Below are 24,036 nucleotides of genomic sequence, written 5' to 3' on the forward strand. Positions count from 1 at the left end.
TGCTAAAATGTGACTTCACAGAGAAGATAAATGATACTTTCTATTGAGATTTATATAAGATCAGGCAATGTATCAGTCAGGTATAACAAAGTCTTTGGCTTATACACATCTTAAAATTATTTTAAAGGTTGGCCTGCAAGCAGTCACTAAGATCTACTGCAAGAGAACTCCAACAACCCCACAAACAAATCATCACCTACAAAAAAAGCAGCAGGACCCAATCTCTAATGATTGTCTCAGATCCAGGAGTTGATAACCTGTATGTGTGTGCCATAGCATGCATAGCTCGGAAATTATAAGTAATTGGCCATGACTGACACCCGGAACAGGAGCTCCTAGTTTTACAGATTCCCTGGGGGGCAAGGAGTCTGTTTCTGCCCAATAAAGGTTTCCTGTCAAAGAACCTTTCTTGACTCTTCATGGAGTCTGACTTCTGGACGCTTCCCCGTGCCTGTTCCCTTTCTTACTTTCTCTACCTTCACAGATAACCTTTTTGGTTTTCTGAAACTTGACCTAGCACCTAAAAACATATTCTGTCTCTCCAAGACTGTAGTTTTTTAGCAGTTCTAAACTGCTAATGCATCTTTTCTCTGTCCTGGCTTTGAGCAGTATGCCTAATTGAAAGATGTCCACCTACCTCCCGGTCGCTATGCTTTCACAAGATTTTAGAAATAACAATAAAAGTGTCTCCTGCTATGTTTTTATTTTAAAATTAACTAGCATAGGAAAGTGAGTGTCTCACAGCAGAAAAAAATGACTACGAACACATTTGCTAGGCTTCCTTTATATTGTCCATGAACTTTAAAGCTAGTTATCAAGATTCTAAGTCAATGTAAGATTATGAATATTTGAGTTTATAGCAGATCTTATATAAATTGGGAAGTATTACTAGGGGTTGGTAAATAATCTCAGCTACATAAAGATTTTCCTTTCTTCTGCTTGGCCAAAACAAGTTATCATACTACCTTCACCCAAATCAAGGTATACGTCTGGAATACTTGTCTGTCTCTGCAGATACATAGATCTTACCTCATATTAAAGTCACACTGTAAATGCTAAGGTTAGAGGTAAAGAAATCCAAATTAAGTCCTTTACCATGAGCTATCTACATGTATGTTTTCAGTTAGAAAATTACACACATTCTATTTGAATCATGCCTTTTTTTTTTTTTTTTAAATACTTTTCTGACAGAAGACATGGATATTTTAATCCACGTGATTAGAGCTCAGACTAGGATTTGGCAGTAAAAGCTACACAGCCTCCAGACACCTTTATACCACACTGAAACTAGAGCTGGTGGGGAAACAATTTAGGTACCATCATGAGCCCTCTCAGGAGGATTGTTTTTATCTTGCTTGCAATGCCACAGCTGCATGAGTTTTGGTAGATTACAAGGAAACCTGTGTTTCATTGCAAATGACCTCTGAATACTGTTGTGATTTCACACTGATTGCAGCTGTATAAGCCTCTGAATAAGCTCAACTCTGTTTAAAAGTTGAAGCTGCTTGTTCTGTGTTTTACTATAGTTTCTGTTAGTTCAAATAGAAGGAGAGTTTATTGGGGGAAATTTTTTTTTCATAAGTATTGTTAATTTTGATATTTGGGCAGCTAGCAAGCCTTTTCAGGTAGCTTGCAGTTCAACTTTATTTTCAACTTTCAAGTTCAGTTAAGCCGCACATGTTATTGCGTGATATCATAATATTTCCTTTTTTTGTAGCTTAATGTGAACTTCCTTTGTTTTATTATGGTAATAACTAGTTAGAGGTTTCTCTCTCCAAAAAGTGCTTCTCTGAACAGGAAATAATTATGGTCAGTTGTCTTCACTGTGATTGTGATATCTGTTTTAGCAGAAGTGCTTGGCTCTTATTTTGGTACTAGACTTTACTGCACACTTGTAATTATCGCAGTCACTTGCTAGTATGTCAGTGATTGCGTTTTTGATGTTACTGTTGTTTAAGGTGGTAGTTTTCTGCATCCAGATCTGGTTTGTGACTTGCATATTCAACCTGAGAAATATTTCTTTTTTTTTTTTTTTTGTGTTTTTTTTTTTTTGGTGTAAAGATTTGTCACATACTCGTTTTTAGCAGTTATTTTCAGAAAAGGCTTACTTTTTAGGCTCTTTAAAAAAAAATAATCAAAAAACAAACATAATTATAACATTCAGGCCTAAAGCCTAGTTCATCATTCACGGAGAACCTGAAAATGCTGACTTTATTTAATACACTTGTATAAACATATCTAGAGGAAATATTTGTTTCCCTAAAACAATGGAATGAATAGGGATAGGAATTTAGCTTCTACTTTTTCTTGCTTGTGTACTGTCAGGTACTGGGATTCTGTTTCCATGGATGGTACCACATTCCTTTTCAAAAAGTATTCATATCTCAATTACAAACGTTCCTTATTGTTTTTCTTGGGCAGTCAGTCACCTGATGTTGTTGTTTGACTGTTTTTTGAGGAAATAGGAGTTCTTTTAGCACGGACAAAAACAAGGATGAAATTAAAATGTGATTTTTTTTTTAAATGAATAATAATACTCATAGTGTTTAATTTAGTGAGTAACATCAGACAGATATTGTAGCAGCAATTTTTAAATTTGCATAACTGTGTATCCAAAAGGTTTGCTTTAGCTGGAATAATGTGTTAAGCAGCTCCTTCCTCGCCTTACAGCTCTGTTAGAGGGAGTCACTAAAATTGTAGCTTGCAAAATCAACTGCAACTTAACTGTGCTCCTGGGATTTCAGTGCTATGCTGTGCCTGATAAGCCTCTGGACGGTTATGCTGTAGGAGTAGCTGGATGGTTGTCAATGGGGAAAACTCAAATGTTCTTGTTTTAAAAGACTAGGTCTCTTTTTGAGAAAAAAGAAAGTGCATTGTTTCAGATTATGAAATAAGCGTAGGATGCAAAATTTCGTGGTTCTGATTTCACATGCAAAACTGCTATGGTGTAGATAAATTGTTTTATGCTTGTATGGCTCTGTGCCCTTGTTTTTTTTCCTGTTTCTGTGTGTGGACTTATATATGTTGGGACATACAAGTATATGATACCATCGACAATGAACTTAAAATTGCTTAGAACAAATGTTCATCTTTTATACCTATTGATTTTAGAAATAGAAAACAACTTTGTTTTTAGTACAAGCTTCATAAGAAAAAATGTATTAAAATATCTATTATAGGATGGTATTAGTTCTTCGGGGAAATGATTGATCTATTATTTGAAACTTTAATACATTTTTGTTGATAGGACTGATCACGAATGCAGTTACCTCCTTGCATGTTGATTCACTATTTTTTTCTTATAATGCTAACGTCGTGAGAAGAAAAAGATGTGGGCTAGTATGGAGGCTTTTTGAGTTTGTCTACTGAAACTTAAACTGTAAACCTGTAAAATTAGAGCTATACACATTAACTTTATTGCTGTCATTTATCCTGCATTTTTTTCCTCTGCTGGTTGTGATGACTAGCTTCTAGAATGGCGGTCAAAACAAGAAATTCATAGTGTTCAGCAAAATTGCTTGTGCTAAAAATGATTTCTGAAATAAACTTTTTGAGATCTTTAAAGGAGATAACACTTTTTCCACAGTAATGCATGGTCTAAACATAGTTCAGATCTGATTGCCTCTAAGATTGAAATATCTGATTGTAGATGGCTCCTGGCATTTCTTGGGTCCGTGTGGAGAAGAGCTAAGGCTTTAAATCAGATTTTGCACTTATTCTTAAAAACCTTTTCTGTTGAGGCTCTTTCTACCAACTGCAGATGTGGCACTGGAAAGCTGGCATTAAATCAGCATACATCTTGCAGACACATTAAAATTGCTTTTGGAAAAATACAGTGTGAGCATAAAGCCAAAGAAAATCTCTGTGACTCTTAACGGGAGAGCCATCCATCCACATGACACAGTATCACTTTTTCAAATTGAATATACCCACAGGAAATTACATTGATGCTTTGTCTTCTAATCTTCAGTTGTGGTAAATGGGCAGTGATAGAGGAGGCAGTATAAGACCGGGCCTTTAAAATAAGAAGTAATTGGGCAAATTCATGAAAGAAAAGTCTTCAGTGATACTGACAAAAAGACAGTCTCTCTGGCATGAATCATTATAAGCAGAGTTATAAACTTAGTGTTCTTATGTTCCTTTTTCCTCGTACTTCTTTCAAATTGGCTATTGGGTTTTATAACTCTCTGATTAAAAAAGACTGCTCTTGTATTCTTATTTTGGACATGACAAAAATTAATGGGGATGCATTGCAGCAAGAAAAACTGAAGTTATGCCTTAGGAAGAAATTTCCAGTGGCTGGCTTGTGAATTGATGGAGGAAATTCCCTGGGAAGTTTGTGGGGGTCTTTGTCATGGAAGGAAGGGCTTAAAACAGTTGAGACACGCTAATTTAGTAATGTCTCCTTCTGATCTGTTTCCTTATGATTGCACACAAATTGTTAGCCAACAAATCAATATCAGGATTAACATCTAGGAATTCCAGCTCTTCAAATCGTTTTATTGTTCACATATATTTCTCATACTAGAGGGCTTGAAACCTTGCCCCTTGTAACTGAATGTCAATTTTGAGATTTGTGAGAACTTTATTAGTCTATTTTGTTTAGGTTTTCTTTTTCTTTTTTCAATCTTCTTCTTCATTTTATGCAATATGAAATAACCTACTGAAGCCCATCCATGCAGGACTTCGTTTTTACCAAAACTAGGACCTCTGTGGATTCGTTATGGAGTTTGGATTTCCCAGGCAGCAAGATTCAGACTGCCCTGCGTGGGCTCAGGATGGTTGTTTGTTGATATATCTATATAGAAGAATAATGAAGGCTTTCTCTGCTGTGCAATAGTGTGGAGCATACCATACTCCAAGAAAGCCCTTTCTAAAAGAGCAAGCTTAATCCATATTTGTGTCAAAAAGCCTTTATTTCTTAAGTAAAGAAGATTACATGTCCATTTGCAGTAAGGATCTCAAAGCATTGCAGAGGTGGTTAATATGTATTTCTATGTGTGTAATTTTACAGATGAGGAAAAGGCCAAATTGTCTAATCTGCCTTTCACCCATGATTATGCAGCAAGTAAGTGACAGTTCTTTCTCTCAGCCCCAGAATGTCTTTAACTGTGCTTCTTGCGGCCTCCGTGACATGGAAGTAATGCTGTAGTTATTAAGGCTGTTTAGAATGATATAATTACTTCTGCAAAAATCAGACCAGCATTGTTGCAACTCATCAGTCAATACGCTTTTAGTTGTATTCTGGAACTCCTTTACAAAATCATTCCCTGATGTTTGTTGTTCTGTGGAAGCTATTTTTAAACTAAACAACAGTTCTTTTTGGTGAAAAGAACAAAATGGATTTCCTGTAGAAACAGCTGAGGATTGCTTTTCAAGCACCGATCTTTGTAAGTAAACAGAAATACTACCATCATTAAAATTCAAGAATCAAAGAACCAAAGCCAAAACCTGTATTTCATAAGTGTCTAGTGTGTGAGTTTTGTTCTTTTTCTTCTTTTTTCTTCTTTCTTTTTTTTTTTTTTTTTTTTTTACTTTTGAAACAAATCATGTTGCATCTCCCTGGAGTTTCTCTGTTATTTGCAAAACTAAGACTGAGCAGTGGCATGCCCTCACTTGCACTACTGTGCTCATCTGGGATGTGTTTTCTGTACAGGTATTGGCTGGAGTCAAGTAGGTTACAAAATATTTAGATATGAGCAATAGAAGTGATTGGAAGTACCGAGAAAATGCCTCACAACTAGATGCTGAAAATGGATTGATAAGAGGAAACAATTGGAGTCCTAGGTAAAATCTGTTAAACCTTGTATGGCACAGAATGCATCATTTAGGAACATTCACTCTTACAAGCAGTGATACACGAGAAAAAAAAAAAAGAAAGGTGGCAAATTGAAGCTGATTAGTCGCAACTAGATATTGCCATTTATGTGTTATCAGGAACAAAAATGGACTGTGCAGCTATACAGATAACCAAAATGTAGAGTTTTGGTGGAAATAGGCTATAAGGTCAGTGATTAGGAATAGCCTTGATGTATTGGGCAAGAAATATATGTTTAATATAAACCAAATGTTGGTGAGGATGTATGCTCCTTTGCTTTGTGATATAATAAACTTCTGCTGTTAAATCTATAGATTGCTTTTCTGGAAGCATATGACTTTTACAGGGCTTACAACAAGGCTTTATGCAGTGAGCTAGGGTAGTGAAGGTTGTCAGATAATGTGTGTTGGATGGAAAGGACTTCTCATTTGATTTCCATGCCACTGAAGCAGAAAGTATAGTTCTGATTGGGAGAGAACATGTCAGACTTTTATTTTTTTTTTTAACCTTAGTCTTTAAGACTAATTTGTGTGCATGTACGCGTATGGTGATAAGTCGTCATGTAATTCCTAATAGGGTCCTTACAAATTCTTAAATGGACATTAAGATCACTGGCACATGTTAGCCTTAATTTATGTGAATAGGTGAAAGTTGCAGCAGATGGAAGTAATGTGTTTTTAATGCATAGTGAAGACCATGTTGACATGGGACTGCTAGCTGTCAAGTACATTCCAGAGGCAGCTAAAGGTTCTAAACTTTTTGCGTGGTGTGAAGCTTGTAAATGATCTGAGATCCATCACCCCAGGCAAGGAGCTGCTTTTCTTTAGGATCATAATGTACAGTGGAATGGCTACCCTGACGTTTTGGAAAATGCAGTGCTGGTATTTCGTACGTATTTACAGCATCCAAAACATCATAAACACAATGTATGCGTGAGGTGCCTCCACTAGGAAAGTTGTACACAACATAGAGTGTGTTGCATGCCATGAAAGCTGCTTCAGCATCCTTGCTATTGCATGATGTGTCCCAAGTGTGTTCCACTGACATGGTTATGTGGTTGATTTTAGTAACAACAATGTTGCCTCCAGTCTCTGGTTCTGAGTGGATTGCCCAGAGCCCTTGCTCATCAATGGCAAGATCTATTTTTGTAGATGGAGAAAGCTGATAGGCAGGAATCTTTCCAGCCCCTGGCAGGACCATTTGATCAGCTATATTTCTTTTCTGGATGTTGAATTTAATTATCTCATTTAAGGAGCCATGTCTGTGATAGAACAGGAAACCCTGATATATGACATGGCCAGTTCCTTCCCAGGGGAATGGCAGGGTGATTCTGCGAGCTTTTAGTGTGTGATTGCTTTCCATGAATGTCATGATATTTGCGAATTCAAAAATAACATTATTCACTGCACTATTTAATAAATAAATCTTTGTATGCTTTTTGCCAGGATCTTTCATCCAAGAGCCATGCTTATCTCCCGTCTTCTTAACTATCTTTAGGGACTTTACACCTGCAAGCATGTGGTCGCAACCTGTAAGGAAACACCCAAAGACAACAATAAAACGTTAGAATATCTGAATTTTCTATCTCCCTTTCTTAGTTTCCTTTTAATCCAACTATAAGGCCAAGGTGAATATATCAGTAAAGGTCAGCAGTGTAGCTATATCAAGTAGAGTTTATGTTCATTTTATATAATTTATTTGGCATTTCCTACTAAGGAAATTGAAGATCTTCATAAACACATACTGTGTTGCTTTCTGCTCTGTAAGACCAGTGTTATCCAAAAGGGATTCTAGCTGTGTACCTGACAGGAGGCCAACAGCACAGCTAGCAATTCCCTGATTACTTCTACCTGTTCTTTTACAGGGCTGTAATTTTGACTCTCAAAGAGGTGACTTGTTAGACTAGTACAGTAAAATCATCAAATATATCTCTTAGTGAAGGTATATAGACTAAAACCCATTTTTCTGGTACGTTGTGTATAATTTTTTTCAGTATTGCTTTTTTCCTCTCTTTTTCATTTATAATCGGAAGACAAATGAGACAAGAACATCGTAAAGAAGCCAAAACTCTAGGTTTTCTTTCCTTTCCCCTTCCAAACACCTGAAGCACAAAAACTAGTACAAATATATAGATTAAAAAAAAAAAGTCGGGAATTTCCATACGTTAATGTGTTCTTTAAATGAACGGGTATGATGTCTGTGTTACTGATTCTTACACTAGAAGCATGGCTAGTGGAATTGACTAGTTTTTAGCTCACTGTAGGTATAATTTTGGCACCAGCAGCAAACAGGTCATATTTCTGGCTTTGTTATGCTTTGTATGCCCTCTGCACAGATGAAGCTTGTGAAGACTTGACTATTTAGACTGTAAGATTTTTACTGGGTACCATCCTTTCCAGGAAGAACTTTACTGCAAAGCATATTAACAAGCTTGTTTACCAGAGGCACTCATAAATTACAAGAGACACTATTTGAAGTTTAAAGAATTGCCTTTAATGAAGTGCAGCCATTTTAGTAAACAGAACAAACAAAGCCCTAAAGCAGGAAATTCTGGCAGTAGATGAAATGGAGAAAGCAAAACCAGTCTCCCTTATTGGCCGTATACGAGCCTATTGAAGTCAGTGGCAAGATTCCAATTGCCTTTAGAAAGCAACCTTTATGTCACTTGTGTGTGTTGGTATTCTCTACCAAAGCATTTGGATATTGTTGCTACAGCCTGGACTCTTTGTTAGAAGTCCTTACTCTGGATGCAGCTTCCCTGAGCAAGCTACATCAGCTTTGCTGAAACTAACATTTATTGATCAGATAGATTAAAAAACAAACAAAAAAAACTGGAATCCTTGAGTCAAAATACCTAGTGAGCATTAGTAGTATCTCATCTGCAGGAGAAATATGCCATATAGCCAGATTCCTATCCAATATCTGTGAAGAGTCTCTCCTTGAGAAAAGCTATTAGCTGTCCTTGGCTTTTATAACAGCTTACGGGAAGAATGAGAAACTATACTTTCTGCTCATGCACGACGAGCAGAAAGCATACCAAAGTTTTTCCACATTCTCCACTGATACCTTCAAAGCCCACTGTTTCTTGTCATGTCCCATAATATGCGGAAGATATTTTCCACCCAAAGCAGGATGAGCTATCAACTACTGAATGTAAAAAAAAAAAAAAAGGTGATTCTACTATTTTCTTCTCAAATGTATATGAGCTTAAATCTGTGCCAGTAATAGGGTTGCACTTAAAGTAAATAAAAAATAAAATTATAGACAAAATTAATTACAAGTCTTGGAATTACTCAGGGAAAAAAAATCATAACTTCTTGGTAATGTATCATAGCACAGAGACAGAGTTACTGTTTGGTCAGATTAAGGGTGCCTTGCTTCTAAGTACTGTAAAATCCATGTGGTGATTAGTTTCTCATAGACTTCAATGGGGCAAGCATCTAACTGGTGTTGACAGAAATAATGTTGCTATGCACTGCTACAAGAAAATTAAAAGTAATAACTTTCAACAAGGGAATTTTTTTCCTGATGAACTCTAAGAAAAATATTTTTTCAAGTCTTTTACAGGCAGTTTAAAATTCTCTGGAACTTCATGCCTCTCTCTCAAAAAAAGCCTGTATTAAATATAAATAAACGAAGACTATACATTAAAAAAAGACTATGTGAAAAGAAAGACCTTGATATTCGGTGCTTTCTGACACACAGTATAATAGTAGAGCTTAGAAGCAGAATAGGTGGTCACTTCTTTAACCATCTGCCTTAATACCCTGTTGCTGGAAAAGCTGAAGGAGCAAATTGTCAACTTATTTGTAAAATTAAGTCAATTCAATTCTGTTGAAGTTAGTGGATTTGTATAATTGAGGTTGCGAAAGATCTTTCACCTAGCTGTTTAAAACAGCAGTTTATATTATGACTTTTTTCATTTTTATAAAATTTAATTTGTTTGGAAAAAGTTACAGGTTGTACGTATTCTTCATACTGGATACTTTAACACTTAATTCTCAAATTAGAGGGGAGCTTTGCTCATAGCAAAGACAGTGTGTTGTCTTGATAAAGTATTTGGTGGGGAGAGGGAGAAAAGAATAACAGAAGAGGGCAGTAAAATAGAAGGAAAATGTAGTATTGAATTAGGTTTTACTAAGTTGTGAGTTTACTCCCGAAGCTTTTACCCTTGGCCACTCCAAATAACAAAAACCACCATTAATTCCTTGGTACAGCTGCAGTACTCTGAAATGCACTGGCAATTCTTCAGGGTCTTTGCAAGAACATACCTTCAGAGTCTTTTTTTATTATTATCTTTTAAGTTTATATCTTATAATAAAAAGTAGCTTCCAAAGGATGGATTTGATATGCCGTAGAGTATCTGCAAAATAAATATTTGAATTGTACTTCCTTACCTGCTCCTCCCATATCTATCTATCTATATTTCAAAGACTAGTATTTAAGAAAAAATAAAAGAATAAAAAGCAACCCCCCAAACCATGTGATTATCTGTTGTATTCACATAACTTGTGAAAATCTGTTATCCCTGTATCAGCATACATGCATTGGCTGAGGAACTGGCTTGATTAGATCAAAGTTCTGAAAAGTGAACTGTTCTTACTTGCGTTAAGCATGAGTTTAAGTTTCCTTTTTTCTTCTTCTGCTTCTAATAGCTGCTGTTTCTCCAGGTCTTCACCTACTTCTATACATGTATTAGAGTCTGTGACAGATCCAAAATAGTCTATGTCCCTTTGTGCTCGTTCAACTCTTGTCAGCAAATTCTCTACTTCACTTTTAACCTCAGTCTTGTAATTGTTCAGTCCTGCCAGGCGTGACAGCACCATCTGTGAAAACTCTCGGAATTCTTCGACATAATCCAGTATGTCTTGGTTACATTTTTCCAGTCGGTTCTTGAGTTAAAACACAGAAGAAAATATATAGATATGCACGTATATTCTGTATAGACTACAACTTCATTCATGATTACTCTAAAAGTCATGCTATTCTCTTCTTTGCAATCCCCCCATCTATTTGAAATCAGTGGTCTGTTGCTGTGTATGTACATGGAAAATAGAAATAGAAATAGACAGAGACTTAAGGACACGTGCTCTCTGATTACTTGTAATCAGAGAGCACACCTCTTCTGACCAAGGTACTACGTAGTGTGGCTTTTGGAAGATGTAGATTCTGACATCTGTTTGAGAATTTTTTGTCAAATTCTTGGCTGTATTTCTAAACAAATAAGAATACTGCAAGGGCAAGTGAATTTAGATTTAGCTATATATGAAAGATTTATAATACTGCAGATGTTATCAGGAACTGCTCCTTCTATATAACTGAAAGGCAATATCTGTTTCAGTCTCCCAGCTGTGAGGGGATTATTTCAACTCCTAATTAAAGTGCAGATCCTAATTACACTGCTAGGTTACACAAAGTGTTTTAAATAACTCTCTTGGTTAGGTTCATCTGTACATAGGAACTTATCCTGTGTTTTTTTTTTTTCTGTCTCCTTGTTACTACTTGGCAAAAATTCTGCTGGTGACAACATGGTTATACTGTTCCCTCGGATGGACTGTGACTGTACTTTAAACACTTACCTAATTTTCACTGATGGTGTAATAAAATACAAGCGATAACAGAATAAAATATAACGTTATGAAAAGATACTCCTACATTAAGTAAGGATGTGGTATTCAGGAATCATTATAGTTAAAAGTTTAGCTACAGTTTTACTTAATTGTAGTTATTTGAAAAAGCTGGAAACTAATCTTCCTGATGCTGATTAGCATACAAATTTTTCAGTATTCACACATACAGGGGAACATGCATGCATTTCCTAACCTGGAGTTAGGCAGTATTACTGAATGATACAGATAGCACATACCTCCAAAGATAGGATACGCCGGTCGATGTAGTTCATCAGTGCTGCATCTTGCATTACATGTTGGGCCTCTCCCATGATGCTTGCGAGGAACAGAGCTAATAAAAATTGGATTTGCAAGACTATCATTGTCTCATAAAATTTTGAAAGTAAAAAATGATGAACTAATAGTGTGTGTATGTACAGATGGCAATCCCCAAAACTACTGCCACTCCAGAATTAAAAAAGACTTAGTTGTCCGATAACATGATGTGAAAAAGTAGCTGAAATTACTGAGGCTGGAAGTATTAGGAAGACTTAAAATGGCTGTTGCAGTTTATCATTTAAAAAAATGAAGTTACGGAACAGGAACTGAAAGTGTGTATTTTGAGAAGCCAGATGACTGCTTTCCAGTTTGTGATCCTATGATCAATCCCAGATGTTCAGTACTGAGTCACATAAAGCCTGCAGGCCAAATTTTATTAAATACAAATAAAAATAATTTGTTTTCCTTCCTTTCTCCTCCCATCTGCTCTTCCATGTGACCAGTGCTGTGCAGTGTGTACTTGGTGTAAATTAGCATAGCTTCAAAGTCAGTGAAACACTGGTGGTTCCTTCCCAGGAAGATCTGATGCATAATGTCTGTAGCTATTTCAGCAACCACCATCTAAAGCACTTCTTTTTCACACTCCAGTATTCAGCCTATTTACAGCTGGACTGAAAATAAAAAATAAAATTATTAAAAGAAAGTAATTTCCCCTTCTTGTTTCTGTCTTCTCTTGCCAGTGCTTTTCCAGCTAAAATCAATATCCTTAACACAGTTCCTTGTCAATATAATGGAGTCCTTGATAGACCTCTTGTTTCAGGAAGAATAATAATAATTCTACTTACAATAACTTAACACTAACATAAAATAATTATTATTTTTATAATTGAGGATATGCTTATTTTTTTCTTTTTAATAGATTTCCTGAGTGAATGCCTTCTCTGGAGAGAGACACAGCAATGCTAACATTGTATTCCCTAGGAAACTACGTGTTAGGATGTTAGAAAGGTCCCTTTGTATCCGAAGCCAAACTGGATGTCTCCGTTTCTCTTTCTCAGAATTCTCCACCTCTGCTTTTTTCCATTTTATTTCTCTGGAGGTTTTTTAACTTAGACAGATTTCCTTTGGCTTTTGACTGTCCTGTGTATAAGCATGAGAGTATTGACAGAATACATGGAAACGTCACAGCAGGCAGACTTTAACCTCTGTTTCCTTGATTGTTGCAGGGTACAGTTGTTCATGCTTTATAAGCAGATTTCAGAGGTGTACAGAAGTCTTTTGCAATATTCTTATAAAATTGAGCCCTAGAAAGGAAGTTATGTCTGGAAGCTCTCTTTCAAAGTAGCAGCTTCATTTTTTTCTATTGCAGTTTGTAGTCTGGGTTGTCCTCTAAAGCAAGACAATAGCTGCTTCAAAGCATTTTACTGGAGTGTGTCAGTGTATCAGTCAGCAGAACTGCTTACTGAAAGTTTTTCCTTAGAAGTGGTATTATTATATGTATAGCCTCTTCCTATGCTGTGGTGAGTTGTCTGAACTTTTCTACTCAAGTATTGTCTGTAATTTAAAAAGAGTGCTATCATTTATTAGTCTCAGAGCAACCTAATTTCTGTTTGAATCCAGACTACCTAAAGAAATAAAATGACCTAATCAAAATATTACAAACTTATGACCAAGAAAGCATACTTAAAAATCAATAAATATGTGTATAATTTATTTCCTTCCTCTTAAAGGAGGGACAAGTTACCTATAAAATGAAATACTTTGACAGATAAATGTCCTGTGTACGATTAAGCACTCCACATAAGAAAAACTAGATTTTGTAGTGTTGCTCCATCTTTTCTGAGAATTACCAACCAGGTGAGAGACCAGAAGCTTCCAAGGGTTTCTTTTAACAAGACGTTCCTATTGCTATGCTTATTAAGACATAACATCATGGTAGATTACGATGATGGTCCATGTCAGATGCACAGTGTTCTCAGAGCACATGCTATAGCATCTGGTTAAAAACCGGGGTTTATTTTTCTTTAGCTACTATTTACTTTCCAGTTTTGTTCTGCCTAAATAAAGATATAATAATAATAGTGTGTGTGTGTATATATATATATATATAATCTATTTATCTATATATATTTTTTCCCCATTGACATTATTTTTGTATGTCAAATACATATTTGATAATCATTGAAAGCAAGATTGCTTGGCAGGTCAGGCAAGACATCAATCTCAGTACACAGAACTGTATACAGAACGTTATACACTAACAGAACAGAAAGATGTTGATTATCCTAAGCAACACTTTTTCTCTTATGAGTTAATCCTGGAATAGGTTTCCCACTACTATCTTGATTTTTACAGACAGGTGTCTAAAAAGAAGCAAGTATACTGATGTGAGCATATGTGCCTTTTCCCTGTTCTTGTCCTTCTTTGTAGAAAAGATGGCATTTTTTTCTTGTCAGTGTTGCTGCTTTGCTGCACTAATTTCACTCTTTTGTTATTTTGTGTCTGTTTTGACAGCTGTTTGAGGCTTCCAACTAAAAAAAAAAAAGGCATTTTCAGCTCCTTCTCTGTTTGTGGATGGAGTTTTCAGTTCTTAAAATTGATATCAGCATCAATTTGAAGTGAATTCTAGCTTTTGGAAATAATTGACTTATTTAAGCTGCTGTTTCACTTTTACATATTATTAAATATATATATCTGTTTCCAGCAATTCAGCTGGTTAAACCAGAGCCTACCATCGGTAGGTTTTGGTACTGGACCAGAATGATGTTTTCATATTATTAATATAAAATGTATAATTGTCATGTGTATTTTCTACTTTTGAACTAGACTTGGGCAAAATATTACTATTGGCCATTACCTGATGAGGCTTTCTAACGCTGAGATCTCTGAAGTGAAAGAAGGCTTTTGTCATAGTGGAAAATCAACACTTAATTTCTATTCTGCCTAAGATTTTCTTTTTACTACTTTGTTTTATCTTGGAGTCTGATCCACGTTGATATAAAAATGCAAACGTCTGAAATCAAATTGAAGTCGTTATATGTTGTTTTGCTACAAGAACAGAGCTGGGAGTGATACCAATAAGGGATGTAATACACAGATTAAAAAAAAAAAAAAAAGACTTGCTGAATTTTGAGCTTCCACTAGGCGGCGCTCCAGACTTTGGAACTGGAAGGGAGCACTGGAACGCACCAGTTCTAAACTCTCTGAATGAGATAAAACTTAGTGAAGGAACTACGGTTCAGATGGTCCAAAATAATAGTTTTCCAAATGGAAAACTATTAGTAAGCCAGATGCTAGAGGGCTTTAGTGATCTACTGCTTCAATGACAAGCTCACAAGGGTTTGCGGTACAAGTCTTGCAAAATGGTGCAAGCTAGCACTCTGGAATAGACAGGAGCCTGAGATGTGCAGTATGTGCAGGGAAAAAAAAATCATCTCATGGGGACTGGCTCTAAAAATGAAATCATAAAAGCAAATTTTTTTTTTGAGCTAGTCAAATAATCCACAGATTGTTGAAGTCTGAAGTTGAAATCAACCACACATAATGACTTTGAATGGGCTATTCATTTGTTTGTTGCAAACTCACAATTATACGTTGTGTTGATCAAAGCCTGTTCCTTCTACTTGGAAGTTTATATTTGTATAAATGTGAAACTAAAACTTTGAATTACACAATGCATTGTAAATTAATCTTAAAATTTTTGCTACTTTTGGCTTGATTTACAGTGTGAATATTCTCACTAAAATTTGTTTTCTTGAATATTAAGCATATTCATAGAAGGAGTACAAAAATAATAAAAATGAGATTGGTTTAAATTCAAAGTACTTACAGAAAATGGTCACGACAGTCATTCGATACAGTTCAGATGAGAGCCAGTTGTTCTTGTGTTTCTTGGGTTATATTTTTGAAATATTGTAGGAGTAATACAAAACTACTATTTATTAAATTCATATTAAATCTTACCTGGATGAAAACCAAAGACTATTTTTGTAATGCCTACTATGGTATTTATTATTTTATTTTCCTGAGGTTAGTAGACAACAACATTATACCACTTCATCATATTCCAGTGTTGTATTGTTGCACTGAAGACGTGGGTTCATAACCTGTGTACCTACATTCTCAAAGAAGAGAGAAGGGATCTGTTTATACTTGGAAAAGCTGTTAAAGCTTATTAAGTAACTTTTCCTTTGAGATCACTAAATGTCACTAGCTGGTGGAAAAAACATTTACTGATGTTGAATAACAGATGTTTTTGTAGATCACTGGTGGATGTGAAAGTTTGTAACAGGGTGCTGCAAGACTCAGCAGTGGGTTCAGGACTCTTCAGTTACGTTGTCTGAAACTAAAACTTTGACCCTACATTAAATTTCTAAGCGATTGCTGATGACATGTTCAGAGATTATGATGATAGGTATGGCACTAGAAACTTGAGCTGAATAGAATGGAGTTGTGCTAACAAGTGTCTAATTAAATCCGCGCAAAACCTAAAAGATAGGAAAATGTCTATGAGTCTAGGAGGAACTAGGACAGAAAAGGCCCTGAAGGGGCCATGTAGAAGTTGATGGGGATGACTGAAACTTGCTGCACTGTTTTCACATTACCAATAAAGATGAGTCCTATTAAGGAAGAGTTTGAGAAGCAGTGCAGTATTTATTCGCAGTCAAAGTAGTGGCCAAGCCCAAACTCAAGATTCATACTTAACAGGAAAGGTTATATTTTAGGAATATATAAGAAGTTGGAATATGATTAAAGGAAAAAAAAAGCCACCTGTCTTTATCTATCTTGCTATTTATATCTGCTCCTGACATCTGAATCTTGAAGTCTCAAGGTAAGATTAATGAGGCCTGCTGTGTTCTCAGACTTGTACACAGGAGGTTTGAGATTTCTTCTGGAAAATTTGGTTAAATCTGTACTCTGTACAAGCATACTTCTCAGTATAGATGAAATCAGAATTAAGAATCATATTCAGGAATTGAGCCAGAGACCTATTCTGACTTTAAAGGGAGTTCCACATGTATAAATTCCTCCCTATCTAATCTCTTAGGAAAAAATAGATTTTATTTCAATTTTCAGATCATTAATTATTATTTCTGCCAACCTATTTATGATCTCAAAATTTTTGTTGATGCATGTCATAGAATCTAAGCAAGATCAACAGTTTTTAATGTTATTGGCTCAGATCTTCCTGCTTTGCACTAAACACAGAATGCTGAATAGTAAAGCATGTTTTGTGTTTTAATTATTTATTTATTTAAATATGCATTAGTCTGAGCATTAGTTTGGCAAAATCTCCTGACAGAAAATCTCCAGGTCAGGAGAGGGTGTATTAGGTGGACCCGAGAAGCAGTCAGCTGTACAACTCTTAAAATGAATATTTTTTCAAAGCTTCATTTTGAGATGATCATATTTCCATTTAATGTAGGTTTTGTATTATGCTGCACCCTATCTCTGAAAACAAATGAAAAAATAAGACCTTCACAAAAATCTCCGGATTGGAAATAGTCTTTCAAATCCACGGAGAGTGAACTCTAAGCATGATGCATATGCAAGAAATGGATTTGGTGGCCTTTGTTCTCTAAGGTTAGAGCTATCACATTTGCAAGTCAGCATCAGATGCGATGGTCCTAGTGCCAGTTCATGGTGAATAATAAAGCACATGTAGTATGCCGATTGAAGAGGACACAAACATGTTAAGCTGACATGAATAATAGGTAACCATTTTTTAAAATGTTGTAAAGAAGTCAGCCTATTGTTTAGCAGCACTATCATTGTTATACTGATTCCATTCCTCAAGCTTTATTATATTGCCAAAATTAATTATCTGTCCAGGGAAAAGGTCACATATATCTGTGCACAACATCCAATATTGTGCAGTGTGGTATCAAGTGGATTTGATCTGTTCCCTTTGACCTGTCAGAGCTCAGTGTGCAATGAATTGGTACAGTTTGAAATATGTTTCTGCTCAAGACAATCCAGACTTGTCGCAGAAATATGCAACCCAGATTTTTTTTTTTATGTCAAAAAAGCAGAACACTTGTCTAAAGAAAGCTGAAAAAAAGTGAATCCATTCAGCAACACAAAATATGTGGTAAAATTTTCCATCTCTCTAGACCTTAGTTGCCGAGACAATCAGCAACTGCATCTATTAACTGATTAAAATAAAGATTCAGTACCACCATCATGGCCTTTTACTGGGCTGGGGGGCAGGGAACAACTGTTCTGCCCTTCAAGCTATCCAGCCTGGCTCTGTTTGTTTCTCTGAGCAGATAGGGCATGACTAACTCGTCCATATGTTCAAACATAAAATTCCTGCTGTGGTTCTCTGCAACAGAGGACAAGCAGCATCTGTACATAAGGGATATCTCTTCTGCGCTTGAATCAATGTAATCTCCCAATGGTGCATATTTATTCCTGACGCTTGGGAGCTAGCACACTACTCTTTAGGCCTGCTGGTATAATAGCAAGATACTTGCATATCATGTACAGAAAAGGGAATAACACATCCAAATGTTCTACCATGAACTCATTGTCTGTTCTGTGCACTTGTACTTCTGGCAGATATATTGTGCAATCTCTGTAGAATTGTTGTTGTACTAAGCCTGGGAAAGCAGTTGGGTTAATTTTGAGAATAGCTTTCCTAGTCTGGGGTAAGTAATTACTGCAGTTATTCTCACATGCCATAGCAGAATTAGGCAGAGAATTTTTCATCTTCCTATGGGATTTTTAACGTTAACACATGAATGGGTATTACACGTATATTCTTTTAGGTCCTTTCATTCATATTATCTATGCATTTCTGTCTGAAATGCAATTTTAAGAAGGGGTTACTGCCTGGAATGGTAAAATTTAAGTGACAAATTGGGCTTGTCCACTGGTGTCTTTTCTGTGACTTTCTTGCTGGTCTTTGTTACAAGCTGCTTCCTGGTCTAAAGTATGTCTACTCTAAAGTGTGTCTTACTAGTGTCACACAGAAAGAAATGGCATAGGATATATGAAAAAATCCTATGGCATGTTTCTGTAGAGACTACAGAAATAGAACTCAGTCTTTAATTCTGGGCTTCGTGTTTTCTTTTACAGGAACTCCCTCTTAAAAAACACTAGACTCTCTTCCTGTGTTTGACATGTGCCAGGTATTGGGAAGTATAGAGAGCTTTGTGATATATCTTGAATGGTATCTGTGTGTTGCCATACATTGTTATATGTATTATGTTAGCTTCTAAGGGCCAAAGTTGTTACACAGCTGAGGGCATGCCATGACCTGTTAATTACAGATTAGAATCTGACTGCTTTTTCCTGCCTCCATGCAAGGCCATGTATTTCTATCCTGTTTTTGTATTTATTTTATGCAGGGAACAGGCATCATCATCTTTAGCATCATCACCTTTAGCTGGCAAATTTAACTAATTAGTTATTTTTCTTTATTTTTTTTTTCCATATAATGATTGTTTTGCAAATAGCTCTCCCTTTCAAAGCAGCTGAATCCTATTCAGCCCCAGTTTTCTCTTCTCCTTTTGTCAGAAGTATTATGCCATTGTACAGAAGAGACAACTTGCGCCAGCTAGAAACTGATGGTGTAGGAATTGTTGGCTCTACATACCTGTTGAAAGCTGAGCTTTTCTTTCTAGTGCTAGGCACTTCCAAAACTATCTTTATATAGTAATTTTGGCATGAACATCAGGTTCATGATTGTGATGTACCACATAGGGAGAAATATATAGGATAAGCTTTAGCTCCTTATTAGACCTTTACCTAATAGATATACTTGTACATAGCCTTACAAAGAAAAGGTTAGGGAGTTAGATGAATCAAAAGTAGCCGATGCAAGGTCTGGCAGCCTAGATAATGTGTCCATAGTCTTACCATATAACAGGCCCAAAGCTGCAAACATGCTGCTTTTTGTAGAGAAACCAGATGCTGCCACTGGAAAATGTCTCAGCTTGACATCTATGGCCAGATGGCCAAACCTGAGCCTTGTCTGTATTGTAGTGCATGCAGATAATTCTGTGAAGTATAGAAAAATAGAAATATGATCCAGTGACTGTTAGCAGTTAAAGAGGATTACAACAAATTCTTGCATGTGCAGCCAAGGGACATCAAGTTACTGGTGGCTGTTCCTGCTGCATGTATTATCCAACTGTGAGATCTCAGCTTTGGCCCAGCACTGGTTCAGCAGCACTTTGGTTTTAGGACATGATGGTGCTTGGCTTAGGAGAGAGATAACAGACACTGGACTGCTACTGATAATGGATTTCATTGCTTCTCTTTTGTTCTGTTCCAGTATACAGTCAGTCTGAAACTGTCTGCAAATTAGGCTAAGCTAACAGTCTTTGACATAGAGACAGGAACAGCTTATGAAAGCATGTAGGGGCAGGAGCTAAAAGCACTCCTTAAAGCCTGTTCATTGCATAGAAACTTGAACTTCTGTTAAATAGGTCATGCTGGCTCTCTCTTGACCAAACAATATTGAGAAGCCATCAGTGCACGAAGCCTACGTTAGTGATAATTATAGATCCAACTATATTTTGTAATGTGGAGAGCGGCTCTAGCTGGGTGGTCTGGTCAAGTCTTAATTTTTCTTCTTGAAGTTGCCGTTTACTGAAATTAGTCAAAACTCATTTTCATTCTGCCATCTAAACCTTATCTGGTTGCTCTGCATTATTAAGTAGTTATGTTTTTTCCAGGTTACTGTGTTTCAGTCATAAATGTGAAAAGTGAAGTATGCTTTGGATGAAAAATGTCATAAACCAGAGTGCAACTGTGGGACTTGTATCCAAAGTAGTTAATGGGGATGCAATTGTATACTTGAGGGTCTGTTTTACCAACCTAATTACCTAGTGTTTTCTGACTACAACTGGGCTAATAAACTTTGAAAGCAGTGCAATGATTTTACAATTGTAGCGAAACAAACATAGTATTTACCTTTATTCATACTGGTCAGAAGCTTCAGAAACTGCAATCCCAATTACCTTTTGTAATGAACATCATCCCATGAGAAATTTCAATTCCCCTACAATCTCACTGAATGTAGGCAAAATGGAAAATACACATGGAGAAATCAGTTTGCCCAGCAGGGCTTTTGCACAGACTAATTCTTACAGAAGAAGTTTAATTTACTCCAAAACACCAAGGGTGATTCCTGGGGGTTGCAATAGCTAATTTATGCTGAATGAGAAATACAGTTTCTTCAACTACCTGATTAGTGTGATATACTTTTCTCCAAAGCAGTGTCCTTTATACTATAGAATAGCTGTAAACTATCCCTGCCTCCCCCAGATTGTGACATATGGATGGTTGTTGGCTGCTGTAATGCTCCGTTTGACAGTATCAGATGGGATTTACTCCGAGTAGTGTTGAGGGGGAGGATGTTCTACAACCTTATAGCTGACATTACAATCAAGCATGAAATGAGGATGAAAATTTACTGTTTTAAGCATAGCATTGCCTATTAAAAGAGTTAATTGGTGACTAGTTATTCAGAAAATGTTGTTCTATGTCATAAATGTATGCGCACAGTGACTGATCTCAAGTTTGAACAGTTTACAGGGGTGTTGAAAAAAAAACTTCAAAGTGATTCAGTATAGAACAGCGTGCAGGTAGTTTTGTGCTGGATTTAGACCCTTAGGGTAACCAATCCTTGAATGGAATTGTGTTTAAGGAACTGTCTAAAGTGAGGAAAAATTTCTAAGGTAGTGTAAAATATCCCTAAAAGCAGTCTGCAGAAATGGTGACTGCATTTGGCTTTATTTATGTGGCTTTTATCCCACCATTACTTTTTCAGGACAAGCGTCCTATTAAGTTGAACTTTACTTCTCTGCAGTGGGCCAGCTTCATTCCTGCTTATGTCCTCAAGCTAAGCGGTAATTATTCCTGGATCTGGTCCTCTGTTTGGCTTTCTTTTTCGTTTTTACTCGAGTTCAACCTTTTCAGGTGGTGTGGTTTAGCCAGGTCTGCATTCATGTCAGCAGAATTCTCCAATCCTTTAGTATGTTGAGAACCAAAATAAGGAACTTCTACAAACTTGCTGAGGTTCTCATTATTGTCCTGTTTGTTCACATTACATATTCATGAGAATGATGCAGCTAGAAATAGCATGAGAAAGAGCATTGACTCCAAAATATATCATTATGCAATATATTGGTATTATAAAAGAATCTTTTTGCAAAAAAAAAAAAAAAAAAAGGCATTTTTTTTTTTCTGATGAGTATCAGAACTGGTTTCTCTCTTTTTTTTTTTCTTTTTTTTTGACTGAACTGTAAAAGACTCTTCTTGAAGCTTATGCTTACCTGTTTTGGAACGTCCCGATGCTTCATGTGTGCTGCCATCCTTTCTTCCCTTTCACAGCTGCTTGTAATATTAACTATATACCCATAAATAAAAAAGCAGCTCTCTTGCCTGAAGGTAGTTTATTGTGTTTGTAAAAGACTGGTTCAGGGAGTTGAATTCCACTGGACCACACACACTTGCAGGAGCAGTCATAAATTTTGCAATTGCGAGCACGGTTAAATCTTTTATTTATAAGGTAACATACTTTTTATACTGTCAGAAAACAATGAGCAGAATGTAGTTCTCGTGCATCTGTCCTAATGTCAGGAATGTCTGCCAGTTTACAATATTCAAACAAATAGTTTTCTGTAGTATCAAACATCAGTCTTCAGCATGAGTTCTTGGGTACTAAATTAAACAGAAGTCCTGTCTTAATATAAATACAAGTCAACCATGTTTTGATAGTTTTAAAAGAACCTTATCTGTGTGCAAAATATTGTGGAAAAACAAATTGTGAAGGTCTACTTAATTACAACTGACAAACAATGGGAGCTGGGCATATTGTGGCTTTTAATTCTCAGAACTGCCTATGGGGCTAAAGGGCTAAAGAACCTCAATTCTACCAGAACTAATTATAATGCATCTGATGTAGTGCTGCCTTCTTTGAGATTTCTGAAAGATGTGAATTTTGGAGTAAAGTTGGAACAAAAGAGACTAAATTTGGACAAAGGCCTGTGTTCCATGTTACTCAAACTCTGTCTGCCTGGCCTGCATGTGTGTACACTTATATGCACGCTAATTAACTTAGAAGTAAGCTGTGTGTGTTTCAAAGCTTCCCCTCCCCTATAGTTGTACCACTTGGTCTCATAAAAGGTATATCCTCATAAAAGGTATATCTCCTAGTATATCTTGTCTGGCTTATATCCTTACGTAATTGTAGCTATGACATTAGTTATATTTGCTAGCTTTTGCACGTATATTGCAGCCAGTTTGTGGAGAAGTGTAAAATAAGACAGAATTTGATGCATTAGATGATCAAGTACATGTTAGTATTTTTTTTTTTTTTTTATTTAGAGTATCTATTTAAATATTATTTTTTAGGAGCATGATGTTTTGATAGTTTGAGTTACCAACAGCAAGTTCAAAAGGCATTCAGTAGCCCCGTTCCTACATTACATACAATTTATTACTTTTCTAATGGCCTTTATAATAAAATAGCATACAAGTCCATTCATGTATTATGTTTAATCTCCCTGAAGACAAAGGATTGAATTTAATTGTTTGCTTTCATGCATACCAATATTTATCATATCAATTCATTATTGGCTGAAGTGTGCGAGATCAAATCTGGTGCAAGTTTGTTATATCATGTGGATTTAAGTGTAGTTAATGGCACAGTATGGGATTAGTGATGCAATAACCAAACAGTGATGGGTCTTGGTTGGAATGTTTTTTCAAGTTTCCAAGAATGCGCTCTTTCTACTTTTTTATTGTATTACAGGGGAAGAAGGATATATTGTGTAGAAATCGGACAGCAGACCGAGCCCTGAAACAACTGAACAATAGAGGATTTTTTTAAGGGCTGAATGCCTAACTGCCTTTGTTATGATTTTGTTTTGGCTTTGCACACTTGGGAATCACAGCAGTCCTTATGCCACCTGCCAGCCAAGCCTCTTCTAACTGTGGAACTGGACCTAGTTCTGGACTCTAGGCCTGGGCTGGGCTGCACTGTGACCTGGGTCTGAGCACTTATTCATGTGCTGCCGCTACCTGTTTTTCTGTTTAGTCTCGTCTCCTGCCTGCCTGCCTGCCTTCAAGACAGAGCTGATGAGCCAAGTCAGGTTGCCCTATGGGCTCTTTTGACTGCCAGTTGGATCACCCTGCTGTAACAAGTAGTCTCATATATGAACTTAGACTGCTTAAAAAAAAAAAATAAAAAAATTCTGGCTTCAGACAATGTTCTGCTATTGAGCCAGGATGAGTAGCTCCTCCTCTTGCTTTACAAAGTTTTACCACAAATCTTCAATCTATTTTCTCTTTTCTTCTCTTATTCTGGGAGTGCTG

General features: G+C 36.3%; 1 protein-coding gene and 1 long non-coding RNA gene across 4 annotated transcripts in view; one reads left to right on the forward strand and one right to left on the reverse strand.

The window, feature by feature from the left end:
* Nucleotides 1-24,036, forward strand: part of LOC106033922 (uncharacterized) — a 291,778-nt gene that overhangs the window by 4,839 nt on the left and 262,903 nt on the right. The gene's annotated exons all lie outside the window — the stretch shown is intronic.
* On the reverse strand, nt 5,480-12,191 carry OLFML1 (olfactomedin like 1). Its single transcript, XM_013177722.3, has 3 exons — nt 11,685-12,191; nt 10,422-10,710; nt 5,480-7,347 (listed from the first exon to the last, which is right to left on the reverse strand). The coding sequence occupies exons 1-3, from the start codon at nt 11,808-11,810 to the stop codon at nt 6,569-6,571; spliced, it is 1,194 nt and encodes a 397-aa protein (XP_013033176.2). The 5' UTR covers nt 11,811-12,191; the 3' UTR covers nt 5,480-6,568.

The sequence above is a fragment of the Anser cygnoides genome, chromosome 5 (assembly GCF_040182565.1).
Source record: "Anser cygnoides isolate HZ-2024a breed goose chromosome 5, Taihu_goose_T2T_genome, whole genome shotgun sequence".
NCBI classification, from domain to species: Eukaryota; Metazoa; Chordata; class Aves; order Anseriformes; family Anatidae; genus Anser; species Anser cygnoides.

Coding starts and splice junctions, on each gene's coding strand:
- OLFML1 (XM_013177722.3), bottom strand. CDS start 11,810: ATGATAGTCTTGCAAATCCAATTTTTATTAGCTCTGTTCCTCGCAAGC. Junction 10,711..11,684: donor GGCGTATCCTATCTTTGGAG/GTATGTGCTATC, acceptor TTTTAACTCAAG/AACCGACTGGAAAAATGTAA. Junction 7,348..10,421: donor TAAACTCATGCTTAACGCAA/GTAAGAACAGTT, acceptor GTTTCCTTACAG/GTTGCGACCACATGCTTGCA.